Genomic DNA, 25,899 nt, shown 5'->3' with positions numbered 1-25,899 from the left:
TAAGACAACCATTTTAGCCTCTTGTGGCACAGAGTGTTAAGAAATGCAGTCCTAAGCGCTCGCTCATGACCTGAAGGTTGTGGGTTTAATCCTGGCATGGTTCAGGTAGCCGGCTCAAGGTTGACTCAGCCTTCCATTCTCAGAGGTTGGTAAAATGAGTACCCAGCTTGGTGGGAGGTAATAAATAAATTACTCGAAAGCGCTGCGAAATAAGTTGGCGCTATACAAATACCAAGATTTATTTTTATTTTTTCTTTACCTTTATGTCTGTGTGAAGGAAGGCAGAAGATGCGGAACACTGCATCAAAAAGAACTCAAAGCATACACAGTCAAAAAAAAGAAATCAAGCCCCTAGAAGGAAATGTCGTTTTGCTGAAAAACTCGGCATGCAGTTACATCTAAGGCAGAGATCCTGTCACCTGAGGCCCTAAAAGTGGTTCCATCCTTGGCCTATAAAACTCCTCTCAGAGGCTACTTGTGTAGTGGATCTCTTTTTCCGCTTGTGCAGAGCTTGTTGACCACTAGACGCCTCTATTATGCAATCAACGAGATTTCACCCAGTTAAAGCTTGAGAATGGAAAAAGCTGGACGGTCATATCAAGAAATTGCCCGCCATCTCGGCCATTCTGACCAGACTGTTAGGAGGGGTTGGGACCAGTGGATGCGTGAGGTCATGCACACAAGGTGTCCAGGCTTAGGACGCCATTGACAAACCACCAATGGAGAGGATCATTGAATCATCCGACAAGCATAAGCCGCTCCAACTGTTTTGTTACCCACCATCCAGAAACAGGTGGCACCATTGTTACAGGCCCCTGTGTCTGTTGGAACCATTTCCAGGCACTTGGCTGAAGGAAATTTTACTTGTACTGCCTTTGAGACCCATCCACTGACGGCTCTGTTTGCAGTTGTGTGGTGTATGACCAAACTGGAATGCTACAAAGTGGAGCTAGGTATAGTTTGGGCGTGGACGACAGCAGTGTTTGTGTCTGGAGACCTAGGGATGTCCTGCCTTTGCTGTGGAGCAGCACACTGTCCCTAATAGTGGTGCGAGGGACAATTACAGCTTAGCGATATGTTCATGACGTCCTGCAGCCACGTTTTCCTCTCCTGGCGGCTTTCAAGAGGCATTTTACAGCAGGATAATGATTGGCTGCACACAACAAGGATGTCACAGGTGTACCTCCACAACAACGCCATACTTCCATGGTCTGCCAGGTCGCCAAATGTATCGCCAATAGAACATGTATGGGACCATCTGGGGCGCCAACTTCAACAGCTAATGAGTTTGCACTATCTAGTTACAGCTAATGTGGAGCAATATGCTACAGGATACCATAGGGAACCTATATGCCTCCATGCCTGCCCCTATCACATCCTGCATGCAAGTTAGAGGCGGCCCGACAGGGTACTAGAGCCTCCCTTTAAGGGTTTAGTTTTCCTCAATAAATTATCCTTCTGCCCTGATAATATAAGTAAGCTATTACAATAACGTTACAGTCACACCTAGAAAGTTTCATTCCATTCAGACAACTCTTCGGTGCTTGATTTTTTTTGACAATGAGTGTAGATACCATGACATTAAATCGGCACATAAATTTGGACCTAGATGGACACCGTGTAAAAAATGGCATACATTAAGTTCAGACCTGTTGCCAGAGACAAGTACATTATGGGAGCTAAGATGTCATCTACACAGTTGGAGTTAAAGGGGTTTTCCACGCAAATAGTATTGCTGGCCTCTCCTCAAAATAGGTCATCAATAGCTGATCAACTGGGGTATGGGGCTTGGACCCCAGCTGATCAGACGTTTGCCATCAACACTGTTACACAAACACAGCGGAAGCTACGGCTTCAACCCGTGTAGTGGAGTCCCAAGATTTTAATGACAGCTGTGCCTGCTGTTACAAGCGCTGTCCTCTACACGGTTAAGGGGCAACCAAATAACTATGTATAAATACATTAGCAGTCAAAGCAAGGATCTCTCCCATGATCTGTTTATACCCAGGACTAGGACAGTAACAAGAGGGCATCTCCTACGTCTAGAAGAAAGCAGGTTCCATCACCAACATAGGAGGGGGTTCTTTACTGTAAGAGCAGTGAGACTGTGGAACTCTATGCCTGAGAACGTGGTGATGGCAAAAATAAATGGAGGAGTTTAAGAGGGGACTAGAGGTCTTCCTGGAGTGCTATGACATTACAGGATATAAACATTAAATAACTAGAAGGGTTGTTGATCTCAAATGTTGATCCAGGGAGTATTCTGACTGCCATTATGGAGTTGGGAAGGGATTTTGTCCCCCAAAACGGAGGTAAATTGGCTTCTGCCTCATTGGTTTTTTTTGCCTTCCTCTGTATTAACAAGGGATGGGGGTGAAAACAGGCTTAACTGGATGGATATTTGTCTTTTTTCAACCTAACATACTATGTTACACAGGGGTCAGAGCAACAGCTTCCACTATGTTCCCCTCGGTATAGCAGACCGAGTAATGACAGCACCATCACAACTGCAATGATACTGTAGTTAAAGCCCAACCTCCATATGTATCCCCACCTCATGCGAGTTTACTTTATGAGACAATGAGCTGATCGGCTGGTATCCCAAGCAGCGGCCCCCAGTTGATCAACTCTTGATGAGCTATTCTAAGGATAGGTCATCAATAGCATTTATGTATAAAACCCCTTTAAGCTGTTGGATCACATGATTTTGTGTATTAAAAAAATGGCACACAGATCACATTGTATTTTAGAATTCAGGTTTTATTTGTACATGTCAGAAGTGTGAACATCGTCCAGATTACAAGATATGTAAAATGTCCAGCAACCCCTAGCAGCCGAAGGGTTAAATCACAACTCACAGTAAAAATGATTGGCCGAAAGGAAAACATGCAAAATGGTAGAGATGCAACATTGTACATTTTCTTCTTCAGGCAATTCTAGAGACTCATCTGGTCCAACAAGTTTACCCATTTATTTTACTTCTTAGGAGTCTCATTATTTCCATTATTAGAAATCTCTAAAGCGTCAGACTCCGAAGAATATAGCCAATAGTAAACGGTTAATATGACATATTTACTGCAGGGTCTTTTGTGGAATGCTCCGTAGAGTAGTTTCGACTACAGTTTTTCTCATCACTTCTTGCTGCAGTAAACCCCAACTAGTCACAGCTGTGAAGGTTCCATGTTGTAGCTCGCCTGGAATGCAAGGACTTATCCCATTATTATAGGCTGGAAACATCTGCAGGTGCAGAACTCTTTAGTGGGGAAGGCAGACAATACATTACTCTAAAGGACAGTCTGACCTTGAAAATGTGTCTGTGCAACTGCTTCAGTGTAGTAACACAAACTGAGATGCAGTGCAAGGACTCATGGCCGGATCATTGGTTTGTGTTTTGTAGAGAGCTGTAATAGGGCTGCCAGCGAGATATCTAGAGCCTCTACTGGGCCAACATAAGTCCCTGACTTCATACAAAGGTTCAGAAAACCACCTGAAAAAAACTCTGTTCCATCAGAACATTGAGAGATACTGTACCCGAAGGGGACTGCAAGGTGGAGTATAGAGGCCATATGTTCCTCCATATTTGCATTCATTGGCAATATTTTCTATTGGGCAAATACGGATGCACATTTGCCCAGTAGAAGATAAAACTAATGATAGCAAGTACAGAAGACATATGTTTGCAGTATCACCTGTAACATATCTGTATTGTGGACATGTGAAACTGGCCTAATTATACAGTACTAGTAAATTTGCCCAAAGTGTATTTTCAATCTAGTGGACTGTCTAGGAGGGTCAACCTGTTACATCAATGCTTTGGTGCACAGAACAGTAAAAAGCACGAAGGAACACCTAAGAGCTTCTCGTCAGCTGTTATGTCTCAGTTTTCACCTAGCATCATCTAAGATGTAGCGTTGTAGTTGTCTGATCTCACTACCGTGTTTCCCCAATAATAGAACCTACCCTGATAATAAGCCCCACCCCGGTTTTCAGGGGCGGCTTGAAATATAAGCCCTCCACGAAAATAAGCCCTAGCTAACCTGCATTAAAAAAAAATAAATAAAAAAAAAAAAAAAAAAAAAAAAAAAAAAAAAAAAAAAAAAAAATCAATACTCACCTGGCTTATGCCCCAATGCCTCAAGATGTCATTCACTGAGTGGCTGTGATTGGCTCATCAAGCACCGGCTGTGACTGCCTGGTGCCCAATCCAATCACAGCACTCGCTTTGCTGTAGGCGGGGTATTCTAAGCCCCATCACCAGAAAGAAGCTGAGATGTCAGAGTGGAGGACACTGCAGTTTGCAGCAGCGCCGCCGGAGACCATGGCGAGGCATCGGGACACCGCGGACCAGGGGAGTATAGCCCCCCCCCCCCCCCCAAAAAAAAATAAGACCCTGTGCCTCTTTTGGGGGGCAAAAATTAATATAAGGCAGTGTCTTATTTTGGGGAAACACAGTAGATGCCCTTGATCTTGTTCATGAGAACAGAGCCGGTATTGAAAATCTATAACAATCTTATTTACAATATACAATTTTGCATACCACAGTGATAATTTGTAAACAGCGACTGGTTCCCCTAAATGTGTGTAGACTACACTCCTATACAGAGAGCAGTTAAGTCCACCGTGGAATAACCATTCTAGCTACTGCAGAAATCTCATTTTCCTTTTTTTCCAACGTTTATTATCCACATCTTCAGCAAAATCTGGGGGATCTGGTATCACGAATCCATCCGTCAATTTGTAATAAACTATCGTTGAATCCGTTTCAGTAATAGCCAAGAGAACAGAACACGCCGAGCTTTGGTCCTCCTTCAATGTGCGGTTCAACTGCAGAAAACGCTGAATTCTAGAAAGAAAGAAATGATTGATGAAGTCTACTGCAGCTCCTTGGGCTTCATAGAAAATGGACCTTTTCATTTATGTTTTGGGCCTTAGTCAGACGGGCGTTTTTTCGCGCGATTTGCGGATCGCATGATGGATGCGCATCCGCAAATCGCGTGACCGGTGCCCGAAAATCGCCCGAAAATCTGCTCCTAGCCGCGTTTCATTAGAAACGGGCCGGAGCTGTCCAGCGCATCGCATTCAATGGAGCCGGCAATACAGCCCGCTCCATTGAAAGCAATGCGCTGCGGGCGAGTGTGGGATGAATTGTCGGGAAGGGCTTAAATATATAAGCCCTTCCCTGCAATTCATCCAGAAAAGTGTTAAAAAAAAAAAAAAAAAAAATTATATATATACATACACATACATACACACATACACACATACACACACACATATACACTTACCTGCTCCCGGCAGCCGGAGTTCCGCGCGGCCGGTCTGCAGTGGGTGTGAAGGGGGTGTGAGTCAGACCTGCCCCCTGATTGGCTCAGCGCTGAGCCAATCAGGGGGCAGGTCTGACTCACATCCCCTTCACACCCACTGCAGGCCGGCCGCACGGAACTCCGGCTGCCGGGAGCAGGTGAGTATATCTATATTTTTTATTTTAACACATTTCTGGATGAATTGCAGGGAAGGGCTTATATATTTAAGCCCTTCCTGACAATTCATCCCGCGCACGCCGGCAGCCCATTGCTTTCAATGGAGTCGGCTGTATTGCCGGCTCCATTGAATTCAATGGGCAAACATCGTTCTTCTCTGCCACAGCTGTTACAGCTGTGGCAGGGAAGAATGATTTGTCTTCTATATGTTCTCAATGGGGTCGGCGCTGCTGCCGCCGGCCCCATTGAGCGCATATAGAGAAGAGAACAGGAATCGCAGATCGCAGATAGGTGCGATCTGCGATTTCTGTTCTATAATTTATCGGACGAGCGCATAAAAAGCGCTCATGTGTCCGATACCATTGCAAAGCAATGGTTTTATAAAATCGCCGGACGCATGCGCAAATCGCGGCAAAAAACGCCCGTCTGACTGAGGCCTTAACAGGTATTATACTACAGTATACGAGCTAGCTGGCAAGAATTTTGCAGTGTCTTGGGAAACAATGGATCGAAGGTATAAAACAGACAAAAATCGATCTGACACCTCTACCTCCCCCCCCCCCCCCCACCTCCATTCCCCCAACTACTCCAGCATCCTCAGCCTGTTTTGATGATACCAATGATTATGGGAGGTTTCATCACCTGAAACACGTAAGATGTTGACCTTGAATTCACCTGTATCGCAGGATGTTGTTCCTATACCGTTTCACTGTTTTCATTTTTGGACGCTGGATCCTCCTTGTTTGTTCATCCATGGTGATCATCTATCTACCTCCATGAATAGATGTTGTGATGGGGAGTTATTGTATACTATCTTACAGGGCAGGTTGATCACAGCTAACTTAAATTCACAGCAACGCAGCCAAAAAGTTGTAGCAATACTTCAAAAAATAATAAAAAGTACATCCCCCAAGACATGTTTCTTACTGTTTGACTGTTCTGTAAGCCCACCTAGGCAAAGTGCAGTCAAAGATCCTCATACTGATCAGAAATCTGCAGAGATCCTGGCCACTATTAACTCCTGTCAATCAATGCGGGCCATTACGGAGGATAAGCTCAAACAGCACTTTTGTCATCCTCCAGCATGATGTAAAAAAGATCAGATACCCAAATCCTCAGAGAGGAGGATCTTGGACACTTCTGTATAACAACCGTCTTACCTTGCATGTCCCACTGCCAAATGCAATTGTTCCCAGAGTCACTTTATATAGTCGCAATTGCAAGTTTGTGTGTTGACACTGGGGTGAATGATTTGTATCCACATATTATATGCAATAATTAATTTTTGTAAACTAATTCACTAACTGAAAACAAGGGATGAAAAGGCCTCATTTGAGTCTGATAAGTGTTCCTTGAACAAGATGGATACTTGCAGTTAGCATCGAGGATTCTATTGCTTTAGTGGTACATAGTCAGGTGGAAATTGCTCTGAAAACAAAAATAAATATTCAAATTATGGCCAGCTGCACACGACCAGGTTGGATTCCGTATGCTTATATGCGGAATCCAATAGGAGTACAACCCCTACTGGCAAAGCAGTGGATTGCCCTGTATAACCACAGTGTGCCTGGCTCGCCCAGGATCTATAAACACACTGCATGCAAAAAAGAAAAAAAAAAACATTGATAAATGTGGGTGTTAGTTTGCATTTTGGCCAAAAACGTAAGCCGACAGGCTGCGGCAAGGCCACCACGCGTATGTCAGAACCTACTCTATCTCACTAAATAAAATCACAGAGGTGAGAGGAAAAATATGCACAAAGACATAACTTCCAGAAAAAGAAGCCAAACATGCATCACCTGATAGGGCAGGCTCAATTACCTAGTAGCATGCAGAAAGCTTTCAACTTCAACACAAAAATGCAACTTTTAATAAATACTGAGTATTTTTTTTTAAACTCGTTTTATTGAAGCATGAACATTTCACATATAGGCAAAGCACAGCAAAACATACATTTAGTACATGAAGCACAATAATTTTGTGGACAGAAAGGGCAAGGGAGGGGAGAGAGAACTAAGCCGCCTCAGCAACTACGACAATTGAGCAACCAGAATTAACATGGTGAACATATATCCAGAGGATCAGGAGTCTCATCTCGAAGTAGACTAGCTATCGGAAGCCTATCTGGAGCACTGATATTGATGAAGAGAGCAAGCTTGGAGGATAACAAGTGAGAGGGGAATTGCACCACTGACCCCATACTTTCTCAAACCTTTCAGGACATTGACGTCCTTTATAGACCAAGTAGTTAAATGGCACAACTGAATTGACCAGTTTCCTCCACATAGACAATGAGGGATTTTTCCGATCCATCCATCGTAAAGCAATAGCTTATGCATAGGGAGCAGCCCACGGGAGCCTCCAATACCGGCCACAGGCTAGGAATGTTTAGGAAGTACGCCAGGTGGGCCTCCGAATTGGGGAGGGAGTAATTTCCAAGCCAACAGCCCAAATGTATAAGTTGACTAGCTACATAGTATACGAACAGGTCCGGGAGTGCAGCTCCCGCAGCCTGCCTTGGTCTTTGAAGGGTAGAGCTTCATAATTTAGGGCGGGAACTACCCCAAATAAAAGGAGGACATACTGGAGCCCATTGACCTAAAGAAGTAGCATGGTATCGGCATCAAGATATGTTGTAATATATAAAGACATTTAGGTAGCACAATCATTTTGATCAGGTTGATACGACCGGACACTGAAAGTGGCAGAGAACCCCATATCTTAAAATTTGAAATAATCTATTAAAGGGTATACATTGAGGTCTAGGGAGCGTCTGAAGTTGGAAGAAATTTGGATTCCTAGATATTTAAATGAGTCTGTAACCTGGAGGCCACATAGCGGGCCAGTATTATATAGGTGACTATCTGAGGAGAGGGGCATGAAGGCAGACTTAGCCCAGTTAATATGGAGTCCCGAGAAATCGCCAAATTTATTTCTAAGATCTATTGCATATGGAAGGGAGGCTATAGGGTTAGAAAGAAATAACATCAGATCATCAGCATATAGTGCCACTCAGCCCTCCTGTTCCCCTATAACTATGCTCCTATACGATGGGCTCACCCTGAGCGTGATAGCCATCGGTTCAATGGCCAATGCAAATAGTAGAGGAGACAGGGGGCATCCGGTCCTGTACCTCTGTGCAATGGAAAATAAGAAGTACGTGAACCATTGACCGAAACTGCTGCCATTGGTGATTTGTATATTAGGGACACCCACTTGATGAAGACTTCCCCAAAGCCAAATTTTTGCAAAACATATAACAGATAGGGCCATTCAATAGAGTCAAATGCCTTTGTGGCATCCAAAGAGGCTAGAGCCCAGTTCTCCTTCCCATTTGCCACGATTTGGGTGCTGTCTGAGTAATTTAACCCCTTCATGGCAAGAGTCTTTAGTACTTAGAGGAGCACCTTTTGATGTTAGGACCTGCTGCAAACATGATGCACACCCAGGCACCAACTTCTGACAGCTTTCCTGAGGACTCTTACCACATTCCTCATGAGCAATGGCCTCCAGTTCACCAATATAGTTGAGTTTGAGTGTTTTTCACTGATTGCTGGACCTCTGACCATCTTTGCTTTGAGACTGCCTCTCTAACATGCTTTTGTGCACGTTACGTGACTTAGGGCTCCTTCACACTGGCAAGAAAAATCGCACCAGAGTGAGTAAAAACGTATGATTATGAAACCAATGATTTTCAATGGTTTCATTCTCCTTTGTGATGTTTTCACTCCTGCGACGCTGCATGAGAAAAAAAAATTGCAGCATCTCCTTTCTTTTTGCAATGTTGCCCATTGTTCTTGATGCTGGCCCCATTGAAAACAGTGGGAGAACATGGCGATCTCCTGCTGTGGCTGTGCCAGCCGCAGCATAGATGAAGGCAGGGATGCGAGGCTGTTTCCAAATGAAAACACCTTACATCCAGGGGATTTCAGAGGGACTTCGATAGCAATATGAGGCTGTGAATCACGGCCCGATATCACCCTCGCCAGTGTGCAGGAGCCCTTAGTAGAAAATTGAGTTCCAGCTGTTTTTCATTAGAACCATTTTCCATCCTTTTATTAACCTTGTTGCAACTTTTATCAGATGTGTTGCCGCCATCAATTTCTATACGAGTTCATTTTTTTAAAAATGAAATGGAAATGTCCCCCTCGCTTTCACCTTCTGTTACGTGTTCTGTTGTGAATAAAATATGGTTATATGAGAAGTCCAAATTGGAATGGGGGTTGTATATGCCTGAATTGTAGAAAAGTACGAACGCATTAAACGGCCTTTCTCATTCAATTTAATCAACCAAGGAATGCCTGTAAAATACACAGTGTTGGAATAAAATAATATTTTCTGTTGTTCCTTGTAATCCAACCTGACAATGTAGATGAATGAAGGACATTCATTGGAAGAGTATAGCAAGAACACTTCAGCCCTGTTCTTCCTAAAGCCCTGAATATTCAGAGACAGACAACGGACACAGTAGCTTTATACATCGCAAGTGACTGTAAGAAATGAAAGGAAGTTCTTCCCCAGGGAGGACCCTGAACAATCCCGTACTTGTGCTGCGGGGCAAGCCTAGATGTGGCTACAGAAATCCACAGCTTTCATGGAGATGCAGAGTTTACCATTCACAGGATCAGCAAATCCCACTTCTACATTATTCTATACTGCATGCAGCATTCTCACCGATGCAGATAAACCAAGGAGCAAGTGCTGGAGATATCTGGGGAACGATGGGGGCATTAAATAGTTTAGGTCCTTCTACCGCGCAGCAACACAGTAGGACTTTCCTGGATTTCTCTCTTCTGTATAGGCCAGTCCATTGTAAATCTGATGCGACTATGGCTCTCAAGAAATTATTTACTTTCACATTCCACCAATTATTTGCTGTAGTAAAATGTATTACTTCTCAGCCCGCTGAGGGCCAGGATCCACTGGTGCGGCATGCGCCAAAATTCAATACAAATAGGCTTTCCCCACACCCTTATTTGGTGTCTCTTTTTTTTTTTTTTTTTTTGCTTTTTCCACTTTTGTACAATAAAAGCTTTTTTTTTGTTTAAAGAAATGATGTATTTTGGCATTGCTGTATTAAAAGTCCGCTCGTGGGGCTGGGGGGGGGGGGGTTAGTTTTTGTGTGATGAACTGTAGTTTTAATTAATATCATTTTTGGGGTACGTACGGCATTTTAAATCACTTTTATTGCTTTTTTTTATTTTAGGCGAAATGAACACAATAAGAATTTTGTCTGTAGTCTTTAGGTTTCGTTTGTTTTTTAAACTTTTTTTTTGCTATGCAGGATAAACAGTGTGTTTCGTATATTGCACAGGTTGTTATGGATGTGGTGATACCAAATATGCATTTTTTTTTTTAAATAGGGGAAGTGGACAAAAAACGTTTTCTTTCTCTACTTTTTTTTTTCCTTTTTAACACTTGAACCCATAATCATATCATAGTGATCAATACCATGATCACTATGATAATACATTGCAGTATGGCTGCACTGCACTGTATTATCACTCTTGTTAATGATCATAGGCCGAGGCAGACCCGGACACCAAGCAATGGCATCCGGTTGCCATGGCAACTCATCGACCCTCTGTGAGCACGCTCCCCCTGTGTACCCTTTACATGTCCCGATCAACACTGATAGCAGCATGTAAGGGGTTAACAGTGGGAGGCTGGCTGTCAGTCAAGAGTTAGCTCTCGCTGCAGATGGCATAGCAGCCAGGATGCAAGCTTACGTTCCGTGGTGTTAAGGAAGTATCACTCTAATCTTCCAAAACTTCACTATCAGCATCCGTAGCGAATTTCCTGGCTTTTTTCCCTGATCTGTCCCAACTAAGTCTGCAGCCCAGATTAGCTATTCCACCTGTACACTGGGGACTGTTACCTGGGGTTTCTGACCAGCACAGCTCACACCTCCTTGGGTTTGTTAAGGGTTAAGATTGGTGGAAGGCTTAGACTTTGCAGACCCCAACATAATCATGGTCTCCGGATCCGTTTTCTGCTTCACCGTCAAGCTGCTCCAACACCTTCAGGTTCGTCTCGCCATTGTCTGCGCTACTCTGTGGTTTCTATACGGAAAAATCTACCTTCTGTATACCTGTTGCTAGTTGGCTAAAAGTGGGTCAAGGAAGGCTCTTGGATTAGAATCCCTAAAGGAGCAGAACTGCCCTGTCTGGACACCATGTGGGAAATTTACTAAGCCCAGAATTTTCGACGCTGGGCTAAGTATAATTTTCCCTAGGGCACGCCTCTTCCTGTATAAAGCGCATCTCGGGCAGCTCTGCGTGCCTTCACAGAAATGTACGATTGGCCTCGACCAGGTGCATGTTTCTGGCACACTTTACACCAGTTTGTGGCCTACAGTATACATAAATCTATTAGTCTGGAACAGCCACGCCCCTTCAAACAAGCCACGCCCCCTTTAACAGAAAATGTAGAGGCTGGCACAGAAAGCTGAAAGTTTTGGGCATACAGCACTTGCGCCAAATTTTGTCACTTTTCTATACCCGTTTTGTGGTGTAAAGCCTTCTGAACTGTCCCCCCATGTTTTAGATGGATACAACTTTTAATAAACCAGTACATGTAATAATCCCATTATAGAGAAAACATTTAACATTTTGCCATAGCTAAAGAACCATTAAGGTAGTCCTACAACATACAAGAGGTAAAGAATGCCACTCTATCATCTAAACATGATGAGATACTGCATGTAATTTTTGAATGCCTTCTTAAAGTTCAAGCACACCTACACTTTATGATGTCTTCCAGGCTCCTCTGTGTGTACACAGGGACAACCATTGCTGCCAATTATAGGACTTGTTTCTGGAAATTTTTACCAGTTTAATGTCTAATTCTTAGTTTTCGCTGAGCTAATGGGTGGAGACTAGCTGCATGATGTCTCCCATACCCTGCACAGACAAAAGAAGACATCCTGCTCCACCATCTCCTTATAAAACACCCTTATAACTAACATCAGAACGGAGGACATTATACAGCAGTACCGAGCAGTGTAGCTGTGTATCCAGCACCAAAGTGTGAGAAAACAATTACTAGAAGCCACAGCCACCTTCTTTGTGTGGCGCGCTCTGTTTCTGTCTCACTCCAGCAGCTCCCCTCTCCATAGACTTCTATAGTCAGCAAGAGACAGTAGCAAGCTACCCCCTTCTCCCCCACATACACAGAGATCGAATATGGGAAGTTAGAGACAGACCACATTTCTACATGCAGTGGGTAGCAAAGTAGTAAAATTTTGAGACGCCTATTGGATATTGTTTTAGAGTGATTTTTCAGCACAAAAAACATCATTTTAGGTAAATAAAGTGATTTGCACTTTTGCTAGTTATCATTGGTTATTACATTTGTTGAAGATGCAGAGCCAACTTAAAGCATTGAAGGCTCTGTAGATGACCCATGAAGAGGTCATCAGATCACTTACTTCTCATGGCTGTAGGGCACGGTGATGGGAGTAGGGATGATGACTTGAGGCGTGCTATCATCTCTCTCTGTCCCACAGAGGTATATTATATGAAGTTCTGATGAGCTCAAAATCTGCACCTCTTTCCAGTTCCTTACTAAAAAAGAAAACAAAAATGATGATGTAGTAGTAGAGTTGGTGCTTAGGGTTTAAGCTCACACCCGTAAAACATGACGAAGTGAACCCATTGATTTTAACGGGTTTGTTCTCGTGTTTCCCGAGAAAAAAAATTGAATCTGCCCTATATTTCTGCAAGTTACACAGAAAGTTGCCATAGAAGTCTATGGAATGTAAAAACATCAAGGTGAAGGGTGTGACCCTGTGGACAACCCTAATTCATGCGCAAATATTCGTACATATGCCTGTCTGTTACTGGTCAATTTATTTAGCTTTTTATTTAAAATTTACAGAAAATTAAAAAAAATAAAAATTGTAATTTTCAAACTTTGAGTCTTTCATTTACCCCATGATCTCTGTATGTTGGTATCATGTCAGAAAGCATGTAATTACAGGGGCAAGTTTTCTAATTTTAATGAAATGACCAAAGTACTGAAGTGACTGAGCATTAGAGATCCCCACATCTGTTTATCCCACAAGTGGACTGGAAGACGCAATCATTTGATCGCTCAGATAATACACCGCACTCCTTATGTAGTACAGTGTACTGTATCTGTCACATTCATCAGTTACAGTAATGTCAGTGACCTTCACAAGTCACCCTGCATGGTAGACCCAGAGGTCTATGGGCACCCCGTGATCAGATTGCGGAAGTACCGATGGCGTGAAGGAGGGAGCGCTCTTCCTCACCAGACCCTTTAGATGCTGCTGGCTGCATAGACAGCGACATCTGAAGGGTTGAAACGCTGGGATTGAAGCTAAGCTCCATCTCGGTGGTTGCAGCGGACCGCGTCTGTAACTTATAGCCGTGATCCCGCTCCGATTACTGGGGGTTCAGCTTCTAAGCCCCCTGTAATCAGCGATGTACATGTATGGAGCCACATGGGAACTACTGGCCCGTAGCGCAGTACATGTACTGTATTGGTAAGTTAGCAGTCAGCACTTACAGTTGTGTTGGAAGCAGAAAAAACGGGCAGGGGTACGACTCGGAGAGAAGTGACAAGGGATACACTGTGATGTGTAGAGCGTCATCAGAACGGCCGGTCTTGTGGGGGATCCCGTGGTTGGTACCTACCAGAGTTGTCTAAGAAAGTACAACTGGCTGCCCGAGGCGGTGATGGAAGGGTTACTCTTAACTTACCCCACGCCGCTCCGTGCATTGAGCAGTGTGTAAAGCAGCCGCCTGCTCTAACTTTATAGTGGGTGGACTACTTAGCAGTGCCGCTCAACGCATTCCGTGGCGGCGTTCGGCGCAGACAACAAAAGACCAACGGGGGAGATAACACTTACATCCCCGGACTCGGGGGGGGTTGCCTACTTTCAGCCCATAACCTTAGCTGATAGGCTACAAGTCGGCGGCAGAGTGTCTTTAGGGGTGCTTACCTTCCAGAAGATCCATGTAGACTAGAAACGCTGCATAAACCTGCGAGCCGTCCGCCACGTCCAGCCGCAGCATCTCCTGAAACTACAAGAAAACGCATGTCATTCTGGGGACAAAAAGCCAGATCTGGACAGAATGGCATCACATCCCATGTAACCAGTGATGTCAATCCTTCTAAGACAAGGCTGGCAACAATACAGTGCGCCATTTAACCCCTCAAGGATCAAACACTTTTTAGGGATTTTACCCATGTGGTGGTTTTACTCCCCTATATTGTTTCCTTCAGCTACCAAATCATTTTTGCTGCATTTTTTCCCCCGTGACATATAGGGCGATTTTAAAAATCTTTTTCATTGACTTTTTTTCCCCTGTTTTTTAGTTTTATTGGGGATAAAAAGCTAAAAAAAAACAACATTTTTTTAACAATTAGTTTTTAAAAAAAATTAGTATATTTACACTAAAATAAAGTATGGGAATGGGTTCCTCATTTTGTTTCGGACGTTTTGATATATAATATGTATGGTTTTGGATTACAGGGCACATACGGCGACAGTTTTGGTTGGCCTTCGGCTTGGAGTTATTTTCTTTTTTTATATATAGATTTTTATTTTATTCTGTGATTTTTTTTCTTACTTATTTTTGTAACTATTTTTTTACCATCCAAGTCCCCCATGATGTCATACAAGTCCTCTAGGGGACATCCACATGGGATTTGTTTTTATTTGACCCTTTCCCACTGTAGCTGGGGCATCCATAGGAGCCGCAGTTACAGGAAACACTTCCCCTGTAGTGACCATAGTCACTGGCAGAGCTGATTGGGGTCTTCCAGGACCCTGCAGCGCCAGGGGATCCCGGTGGTCACATGATCGCATAGTAGAAGTTATACTTCCATTTCTTAGTACATAGAGCTCGGTGAGTGCTATGTACTCAGGAAATGAGAAGGCAGAAAGGGTTAAAACCTCTCCTGCCTTCTCCTCCAGGTTCTCAGCTGCGACTAACAGCTGACAACCCAACGACATGCTTCGGGGAGAGAGGGGTGGGAGTTACTTGTATTGAGGAGTGTTTTTCCAAAATGAGTCAAGTCCATTGTTAAATGGGTTCTCCCAGGGAGAATACTGCGGTACCCTTAGGATAGGTCATCAATCGTTGATCAGCTGGGACCCGACTGCTCAGCTGACAGCGCTGCAATCACACCGGGATGTGTAAGGATGAGACGGGACCCGTTGAAATCAGGGGGTTCTATTCTGCGCATTTTTCATGCGGTATTTTCCTGCATGCAAAAATGCACTACTATGCGCTCATCTGAAGGAAGCCACTGTAGGAGAATTCTGCATGACAGGTTGCCATGACGACGTCCGGGCTTCTTGTGGTCAGCAGCAACATGACAGCCACAATGTGACTGCTTACTTTACAATGTCGCTCAGCTACACAAGATCTTCCTCCGTGCACCCTGTGTATACGACCCCGTCACACGGGCGCAGGTGTATTTGGACGTGCCTCAGCGCAACTTTTGTGTGTGTATTTTACTGTACTTTTTCCGCCCTCACACCTTCATTAAATAGCTATTTTTTAACCTGAGCTCTGGAAGTGTTCTTTTTCCTGCACAGTTACACTTCTGCACCCCCCCCCCCCCCCCATTGACTTCTATAGGGGGCTTTGGGTGCAAAATGCGCAGGTAAATACGCGCATGTAAAGCAGTCACGTGACAACAGACCGGTCACACGCGGTTTGTTTTAGCTGACATGTTGTGAGGCGGTGCAGCCCCGGCGTCTCCGTGAGCTCCGCTGTACGGGACCACAACCGCAGACCCCTCACCTTCGGGTGTTCCGCTATCCATGGCTCCTCCCCCTCCCGGGCACCAGCACGCAACCCCGCAGGACCCTCCATGAGAAGGAGACGATAGATGCTGTAGAGCGAAAGGACCTTTGATGATGTAATCTCCGTGTGACCTGTCACGTGTGTGGGAGGAGTCACTGTCAGTGCAGCGTATAGTCCGCGTCTGTGTGGATGTACTGCGCATGTGCGAGTGTGTGATCCTCATGATGCTGCTGAGCTGTCACTGTTGCATGTAGTATAGTGTGTTTGTAATGTGTGTTCATTAGGGCAGCATCACACGGGCAGAGTATGGTAGAAATGCATGGATTAGCGCAATGTATTGGCATTGCCACATTTTTGTGAATCCTACTGTAGTTTTTGCACTGACACGAAATTTCAGTTAGGCGCGGGACACCGCCGCAGCCTGATTAGTTGCAGATGTGTTCTTTTTCCCACGAAATTGCGCAGCATAATGCACAGTTACGTGGTTTTGGGTGTGCACCCCTAATAGATCTATGTGGGGGCTAAGGCGCGCAAATGTGCACTAAAATAGAGCATGCTGCTCTTTTTTTTCTTACGCGTACAGAAAAAGCACAACTACGGTTTAAATCAATGGGTTCGCTACTCTAAGTATCGCACGCACAAATACGTCCTTGTGAAGCCGTCCTTAGAGCAGAATCTGACCCACATCAATGGGTTCCCTCTCATCGTGCATTTTTGCCTTTGCGGAAAAAATGCAGCATGTGCTATCTGTGCGCATTAGGAGTCTATGGGGGGTGCGCAGCCGGTCGCCACGTAATTGCACAATGCACCGCGCAATTTCACGGAAAAACAAACACCGAGGAGCAGATAGGCAGCACAGCTTTTTCAATCACAGCACGGGTGTGTCCCACACCGATGTGAAAGGTCCCCATCAACGCAAAAAGTACAGTCCATTGTGCTAAAATGCGCACAAGAAATGTTCTTTCCCTATGCAAAAACGTTCCACTTAGGCGAGCGCGTGGGAAGCCGCCCTCTGCAGAGGAACCTTCAGCTCATTATCATCAGGGACTGGATTACAATGAAAGGTGACACCTATATATAGGTACACAGCATCCTCCACTCATGGAAGGTGGTCGTCACAGCTCACCTCCTCCCCCTCCCTGCACAGGTCACAAAACATGTCTAGAACTCTCTCCCATAGACATTGATGAGGCTGATGTAAAGGATATCACTAGATGCTGCAGCTCAGGCAAGATGGCCGCCCACAATATTAGGTACAGGAAATATTAGGCCTTATTCACACAAGCATTTTTACGCAGCTACTTAGCCGCGTTTATACGTCTAAAATTTGGCTGCGACTCGGTTGCGGCTTTTCTTCATTAACGCGTTTTTTTCGCTCATTTGGGCGACCGTAAAAAACGCATACGCTTGTGTGATTGAGGCCTAAATTACTGAAGAAAAAAAAATGATCCACTCCTTTTCAAAATCTCCAAAGCTAAAGAAACTACAAATCTAGTAGTAAGATGCTAATCTAAAAGAACCAACTCCTTGTAAAACAGAGTAACGGGATAAGACTGCCGTCACACGGGCGAGACAATTGTGCGAGATTTGTGCGTTGTGAGGCACACAAATATGAACCCCGTTCTTTTGAATGGAGTCATACACATGAGCGATGTTTCCCCGCATGGCACTGTGATGTGATGCTATGGAGGAAACAAGTCGCGGAGTGTTCTATGTGGTTGCATGCTCTCACATCGCAGCGGCCATTGTTTTCAATGGGGCCGGCAGCAGCAGAGGATCGCTCCATCCCCGAAGTGATGAGAGGACAGCGTGAAGTTAGCCTTATTCAGGCTCTCAAACTGATGGCCTAACCTCAGGATAGCCCACCGATATCTGATCGTGGGGGTCCACTGCTTGGGATCCTTGCCGATCAGCTTATTGAAGGGGCTATGGCACTTGTACGCACTCTGCAGCCCCTTCAATGTTTATACCAGAGCACAATCCTTAGGCCCAATGTCTACGGGCACATTTGAATTGCGGACGATCCACAGTTCAAGCATCGCACAGAGAAGCATGGGCGTCCGCACATGAATTAAATGCATGCGGATTTATTTTGTCGACCTTCTGGTCCGCAAAACAAATCGCAGCATACTCCATTTAGCTGCGGTTCCAGCACGGACGGCTTCCATTGCGGCCCATCCGCAATTCATTCTCTACTGCACATGTGCGGCAGCGCAGCGGCTGGCGCCTCCGCACACATCTGCAGTGAAGACCCTGACAGGTAAGCAGTAAGCTATGGGTTCCTGGATGCAGAATCCGACCCGCCCGTGGACGTGAGACCTTAGGGTGGCTTCACACGACCGCGTTTGCGGGAGTATTTGTGCATGCAAAATCAGAGAATGGAACCCATGGCTTTTAATGGATTCGTTCTGAAGAGCGCATTTGGACATGAAAAGAAGTAGGGCCTGCTCTATTTACCTGGGTTTTACGCCTGCAGAAACTCCCACATAGAGGTCTATGGGAGGTACACTAATACGCAAAGGGAAGCATGAAAAACTGCGCAAAAGGCAGGCAAAAGAACACATCTGGGCCTCGGTAGGCGAATTAGCTTTTCAATCCATGGAAAGTGTATGTCACGCATGAACTGGCGATGCATGTGCATAAACTGCAGTAATATGCGTAGACACACGTGTAAAACTACGTCAATCTTCCTCGTTCATGCGCAAATACGCTTATGTGATGCGCCATTATTGCGAATTATTAGCCATTATTAAATAGGACAAGCCTGCAGTACTCAGAACAGCCACTACAAATAATATGATGCTGTAAGTGCGAACAGGATTGTGTTCGGATGTGAGCATGGAAGAGACTAGTGTTCCCGTGAATGCTGCGGTAGGAATTCACACGTGCCGCATGCACTGATCAGCCATAACAGTAAATCCACCGTCAGGTCACGTGTATATGGTATATTATATACCGGTGTATATATATTTTATAATGTATTTGTCTCTACTATTAGAGAGTAACACACACACACACATATATATATATATATATATATATATATATATATATACACACACACACATGTATTGTTTGTGTTTCATGTATATATTGGATGTAAGTATGTCTACAACTTAAAATAATGACCACAACCTTGACAGGCACTATTTATTGATAGTTCTTGCAAATTGTAATAGGGTCCCATATATGAAATATCAGTGTTAACCTACCGACCAATCAGATCACTGCTTTAATTTTCCAACCTGCTCTTGAAAGATGTAGCAGTTATCTGATTGGCTGCCAGCAGTGATGCGACAAGCACAGTGAGGTCACTGCGCCTTCTAGAACATATGATCAGGATTGGAACACACACAGCTCATACCTTGCCTGCTGCCATCTGGTATTGAGCAGAAGACTAAGTGCAAGATGCCTCCACCTCCTGCTGTAGAAGGAACTCTTCTGGGACAAATCCAGAACATGTGCCATACGGGAGACATCAGAGGAAGGTGGGCAGGTTATGTGCAGTGATGGGTGAGGAAGAGAGTGGGGCAGGTTAGGAGTAAGATGATATCCTGGAATTCCAGCCATAGTTGTCCTGGATATTTCTGCACTGGGATAACCCCAGGATTTAGAGGGGACACTGATAATTAGAACATTCACCTTTCTAGACAAATCCGCTGCTTACTAATATAAACTAGACTCTCCTCAATGTTAATATTTACTGTACCCTCCAGGGATATAAATGTCTTCTAGGTATACGCCAGTAGTAATATCACAGCATGCCTCCCAACTTCTGAACAGTGGGAAGAGGTGTAGGTGTCATCTGCTAGTGGGTCAGGGCAGGTTCACATCATATCCAGGGAAATGCTGGAAGTCAGACGGACTCCGTTATAGTCAGTGGTGTCATTTTGGTGCTGTTCGGGTCAGATAGAGTGTTTCTGGCCTTTTGACCGTGAGAAATCTTAGCGATTTTTTTTTTGGCGCGTCAAAAAATCGTTCATTTGAAAGAACCCATAGGAAACCATGAATTCTTTTAGATGCGATTTTTTCGATGCACCTACATAGAGTCAAGCTTTTACACGACAGTTTTTATGCTCAGTTTTTTGTGAGCCAAGACCAGGAGCGGGTCCAAAATATGGAAGACGTGCAGATCTTTCCATTATACTTTCACTCTCCACTCCTGGTTTTGGCTCACAGAAAACTGCACATAAAAACTGTCGTGTGAAAGCGCCCTAAGGTCACATCCACACGGGCTACAAAATTGCAAGATTTTGTAGCGATGCGACATCGCTATAAAACGCATGTATGTGAAGCTTGTGGTTTCCAATGGGTTCTTTCAGGCTACAAAGCATCTCATGTGAAATAACCCATTGGACACCATGGGCTTCACATACATGCATTTTGTAGTGATGTCTAGAGATGAGCGAGTATACTCGCTAAGGCACATTACTCGAGCGAGTAGTGCCTTATCCGAGTATCTCCCCGCTCGTCTCTAAAGATTCGGGGGCCGGCGTGGGTGACAGGTGAGTTGCAGCGGGGAGCTGGGGGGGAGAGAGGGAGAGAGAGATCTCCCCTCCGTTCCTCCCCGCTCTCCCCCGCCCCCTGAATCTTTAGAGATGAGCGGGGAGATACTTGGCTAAGGCACTACTCACTCGAGTAATGTGCCTTAGCGAGTATACTCACTCATCTCTAGTGATATTGCATCGCTACAAAATTTCGCAATTTTGTAGCCCGTGTGAAACAGGCCTGAGTCTCCAACTTGAGAGGCAGACAGCAGAGTTCTAAATCAAGGTCAGATTTAACCCTTTAAGGACCAAGCACAGTAAATTTAACGTTCTCCTTTCCAGGCTATTCCGCGATTACGTGACCGCCACGTGTCCCCTGGCACAGCAGAGTTATAGGGTCCTATACAGTAAGAATACCCTGTTGGACATCTTCTGACATCGGAGCTGTGCAGCCTTCAATCAGAATGTCTTCAGACCTCAGACAGTGGATTGGAAAGGGTTAAATGCCTTCGGTTGTCAATTTTCCCGGTAAAAAAAAATCGCAGCATGCTCCATTTTCTTTGGTTTCTCACACGGACGCTTCCATTTAAGTCAACGAATCCATGTGCGCTGTGCAAATTGATTTCAAGTCCAATTGAACACTATTCCTATGTTTTGATCTGTGAGATGTGTGGTGTCTAATAATGAAATGTCTAACACAATCTCTTTAACTTCTCTGTTTTACGGCGAGCTTGAGGGCATAAACTACCGGGAGCTTCTTCAGATTTGATTGTAAGCAGTGCTGAGCAGTGCCGGAACTCGGATTATCAAGTACATATCAATGTCTAGTCAGAAGTGTTCATTGGGGTAAGTGTGAAAAAAAGATTCAAGATCCAAATATTGCCCTTCTAAAAACCGCATGCCTGACTATGGCGGAGAAGTGTGGATGCTTGAATGTGGCGGCGGAGTGCAGATACTTGACTGTGGCGGCAGAGTGCAGATGCTCGACTGTGGCGGTGGAGCGGAAATGCTCGATTGTGGCCTGGCTGTGGCGGTGGAGCACAGATGATTGTCTGTGGCAGGGGAGTGCGAATGCCTGACTGTAGCCTGCCTGTGGTGGTGGAGCGCAGATGCTTGTGTTACGGCACTCTGACCCCCCGAGCACCAAGTGGGGTGCCCTGAACTTCCCGCACCCCACTGTCCCTACCTACTTGCCTCGACCCTGGCTAACCCCAGGCGGACAACTGGACGGCGGTCCCTATCCTGGCTAGGGACCTGGTGACTGCAAAGATACAACTAACTGACGGGGGACAGAGTCCCGACAGAAAAGGCAGATGGAATGACCAAACAGGAAAAGACTGCGCTACAGGCAAACTGGAAAGGACACTGACTAGCAAGCTAGGAACAACTGAGACAGGCTACAGACAGACCTGACTAGCGGCTGACAGAACCAATAACTGGCAGTGAGCTCAGGTCACTGCCAGCCTTATAACTACAAGACTCCGCCTGGGGGCGGAGAGTGGGAGGAGCCAACTCCCCCCACTGCTGCATAAGAAAGGAGGAGGAGTGCGGGCGGCACCCTACGGGGGGACACGCCCATGCCGCCGCACACCGGCCGCCTCACGTCACCGGGAGAGCCCCGACCCCAGAGCTCCAGGACACCGGAGCCGACCCCGGAGCGGCGTGCGTCGACCGCGGGACCCTGCGCCGCCCTGCATGGTAACAGCTTGATTGTGGCGGTGGAATGCGGAACCTTGACTGTGGCCTGGCAGTGGCGGCGGAGTGGGGATGCCTGACTGTGGCCTGGCTGTGATGGGGGAGCGAGATGCTTGACTGTGGCCTGGCTGGGGCGGCGGAGTGCAGATGCTTGACTGTGACCTGGCTGTGGCGGCGGAGTGCGGATGTGGGGAGTGCGGCCTTGACTGTGGCCTGGATGTGGCGGCGGAGTGTGGATGCTTGACTGTAGCCTGGCTGAAGCTGCAAAGTACAGATGCTAGAGTGTGATTTGGCTGTGGTAGCGGAGTGTGGATGTTTGAAAGTGGCGCCGGAGTGCAGAACCTTGACTCTGGCCTAGACATAGCGTTGGAGCACGGATGCTTGACGTTGGCCTGGGTGTGGCAGCAGAGAATAAATGCTTTACTGTGTCCTGTCTACAGTGGCGGAGCATGGATGCTTGAGTGTAGCCTGGCTGTTGTGGCGGAGCGGGGATGCTTGACTGTGGCCTGACTGTGACGGTGGAGCGCAGATGCTTGACTGTGGCCTGGCTGTGACGGTGGAGCGCGGATGCTTGATTGTGGCCTGGCTGTGACGGTGGAGCGCGGATGCTTGATTGTGGCCTGGCTGTGGTGGTGGAGCATGGATGCTTGACTGACTGGCTGAGTCAGCGTAGCAGGGATGATTTATTTTGAGCTGGTAGAATTTAGGATAAAATAAGCAAAATTGAATAGTACAACAGTTTACACTACACAGCGTGACGAGACTTAGAGTATAAGTCCAAATAAACACTATTCCTGACTGTTTTGTTCTGAGACATTTTCGGTATCTAATGAAACATCTAACAATCTTTTTAACGTCTCTGATTTACGGTGAGCTGGAGAGCATAAATTACTGGGAGCTTCTTCAGTGATTTCATTGGAGGACAGCTGGGCAGTGCCAGAACCCGGAACTTGGATTATCAAGAGCATTTCACCGTCCAATCAGAAGTATTCATTGGGGAAAGTGTGAAAAAAGAAGATTCAAGATCCAAATGTCATATTGCCCTTCTAAAAATAACCTTGGAGTCCTGACTATAGGATTTCAATTTTTTCAATGTTATATAAAGGGTCAAGCATGGATGCTTAACTGTGGCCTACCCGTGGCAGTCAAGCATGGATTCTTGACTGTGGCCTGGCTGTAGCAGCAGAGCGCAGATGCTTGACTGTGGCCTGGCTGTGCTTGAGTGTGGTTGCAGAGCGTCGGTGCTTGACTATGGCAGCAGAGCGCGAATACCTGACTGTGGCAGCGGAGCACTGATGCTTGACTGTGGCAACAGAGCGCGGATGCTTGACTGTGGCAAAAGCCCGCGGATGCTTGAGTGTGGCCTGCCTGGCTGTAGCAGTGGAGCATCGATGCTTGACTATGACAGCAGAGCGCGGATGCTTGACTGGCAGCAGAGCGCGAATGCCTGACAGTGGCCTAGCTGTGTCAGCAAAGCACGGATGCTTTGCTATGGCCTGCCTGTGGCGGCGGAGTGCGAATGCTTGACTATGGCCTAGCTTTGGTGGCAGAGCGCAGATGCTTGATTGTGGCCTGGCTGTGGTGGTGGAGCACGGATGCTTAAATGTGGTGGTGGAGCACAGAACCTTGACTGTGGTCTGGTAGTGGCAGTGGAGTGTGCATGCTTGATTGTGGCCTGGCTGTGGCGGCAGAGCGCAGATGCCTGACTGTGGCGGTGGAGCATGGATGCATGATTGTGGCGGCGGAACGTGAATGCTTGACTGCAGTGGTGCAGAGTAAATGCTTGACTGTTGCAATGGAAGGTGGATGCTTGACTGCAGCGGTTGAGTGCGGATCCTTGACTGTTGCCTGCCTATGACGGTTGATCATAAATGCATGAAAGTGGCTGGCAGAGCGCGTATGCTTGACTTTTGCATGGTCGATTCGTTGGAGCGTGGATGCTTGACTGTGGCCTGGTTGAATCAGCTTTGAGTTTGGAGTGGTTGAGTCAGCTGAGCACTGTTCTCTGAGTTTCGACTGGTCGAATCCATGCGTGCCGTGGACATTGAGTTTAAGTCCAAATGAACACTATTCCTGTTTTATTCTGTGACGTGCGTTGTCTAATAATGAAATGTCTCACAATCTCTTTAACTTCTCTCTTTTACGGCGAGCTTAAGGGCATAAACTACCGGGAGCTTCTTCAGATTTGATTGTAAGACTGCTGAGCAGTGCCGGAACTCGGATTATCAAGTACATATCAATGTCTAGTCAGAAGTGTTCATTGGGGTAAGTGTGAAAAAAAAGATTCAAGATCCAAATGTAATATTGCCCTTCTAAAAACCGCATGCTTGACTATGGCGGCGAAGCTCAGATGCTTGAATGTGGCGGCAGGCGTAGATACTTGACTGTGGCATGGCTGTGGCTGCAAAGCACGGCCGCTTGAGTGTGGCTTGTCTGTGGCGGCAGAACACACACGCTCAATTGTGGCCTGGCTGTAGTGGCGGAGCGCAGATGATTGTCTGTGGCAGTGGAGTGCGCATGCCTGACTGTGGCCTGCCTGTGGTGGTGGAGCGCAGATGATTGATTGTGGCGGCGGAACGTGGAACCTTGACTGTGGCCTGGCAGTGGCAGCGGAGTGGCAATGCCTGACTGTGGTCTGGCTGTGATGGGGGAACGCAGATGCTTGACTGTGGCGGCGGAACGTGGATGCTTGATTGTGGCCTGGCTGTGGTGGCGCAGCACGGATGCTTGACTGTGGCCTGGCTGTGGCGGTAGAGCGCAGATGCTTGTTTGTGGCCTGACTGTTGTGGCAGAGCATGGATGCTTGACTGACTCGCTGAGTCAGCGTAGCAGGGATGATTTATTTTGAGCTGGTAGAATTTAGGATAAAATAAGCAAAATTGAATAGTACAATAGTTTACACTACACAGCGTGACGAGACTTAGAGTATAAGTCCAAATGAACACTATTCCTGATAGTAGAAATTGTTTTGTTTTGCGACATTTTTGGTATCAAATAATGAAACATCTAACAATCTTTTTAACTTCTCTCATTTACGGCGAGCTTGAGAGCATAAACTACCGGAAGCTTCTTCAGTGATTTCATTGGAGGACAGCTGGGCAGTGCCAGAACCCGGAACTTGGATTATCAAGAACATATGAACGTCCAATCAGAATTGTTCATTTGAGGAAGTGCGACAAAAGAAGATTCAAGATCCAAGTGTAATATTAACCTTCTGAAAAAACCCTTGTCTTGAATATCGGATTTCAAATTATATAAAGGGTATATTAGAGAGGTTTTAAAGGTGGGCGACTAGGTTGTTAAATTGTATGAGAGGTCCGTCTTACAATGATTCAATAGTTTAAAGAGAAGATGTTGAGAGGTGATCATACTAACATGTATGTGCAACCAGTCGGAAGAAATGGCACATGATTTGTTCATCCAAGAACTGTATAAAGGATCGGGGCATGTTAT

General features: G+C 45.8%; 1 protein-coding gene across 2 annotated transcripts; it reads right to left on the bottom strand.

Moving 5' to 3' along the window:
* Positions 1-2,739: 2,739 nt before the first annotated feature.
* Positions 2,740-25,597, bottom strand: TSEN15 (tRNA splicing endonuclease subunit 15). Of its 2 annotated transcripts, none has more exons than XM_066597089.1 (4): positions 25,507-25,597; positions 14,449-14,530; positions 12,910-13,045; positions 2,740-4,843 (listed from the first exon to the last, which is right to left on the bottom strand). In XM_066597089.1, the coding sequence occupies exons 1-4, from the start codon at positions 25,528-25,530 to the stop codon at positions 4,639-4,641; spliced, it is 447 nt and encodes a 148-aa protein (XP_066453186.1). In that variant the 5' UTR covers positions 25,531-25,597; the 3' UTR covers positions 2,740-4,638. The 2 variants fall into 2 exon arrangements, with proteins under 2 accessions (XP_066453186.1, XP_066453185.1); XM_066597088.1 differs by lacking the exon at positions 25,507-25,597 and adding an exon at positions 16,262-16,586.
* Positions 25,598-25,899: the final 302 nt, after the last annotated feature.

Source organism: Eleutherodactylus coqui, chromosome 3, assembly GCF_035609145.1.
Source record: "Eleutherodactylus coqui strain aEleCoq1 chromosome 3, aEleCoq1.hap1, whole genome shotgun sequence".
NCBI lineage: Eukaryota > Metazoa > Chordata > Amphibia > Anura > Eleutherodactylidae > Eleutherodactylus > Eleutherodactylus coqui.
Note: the sequence above shows the minus strand (reverse complement) of the source record. Positions and strands in the feature narration are given on the sequence as shown.

Excerpts from the sequence above, each read along its gene's own strand:
- TSEN15 (XM_066597088.1), bottom strand. The coding sequence starts at position 16,333 with ATGGAGGGTCCTGCGGGGTTGCGTGCTGGTGCCCGGGAGGGGGAGGAG. Across the intron at positions 14,531-16,261 it reads GGATAGCGGAACACCCGAAG|TTTCAGGAGATGCTGCGGCT; the intron begins GTGAGGGGTCTG and ends GTTTTCTTGTAG. Across the intron at positions 13,046-14,448 it reads CTACATGGATCTTCTGGAAG|TAAGGAACTGGAAAGAGGTG; the intron begins GTAAGCACCCCT and ends TTTCTTTTTTAG.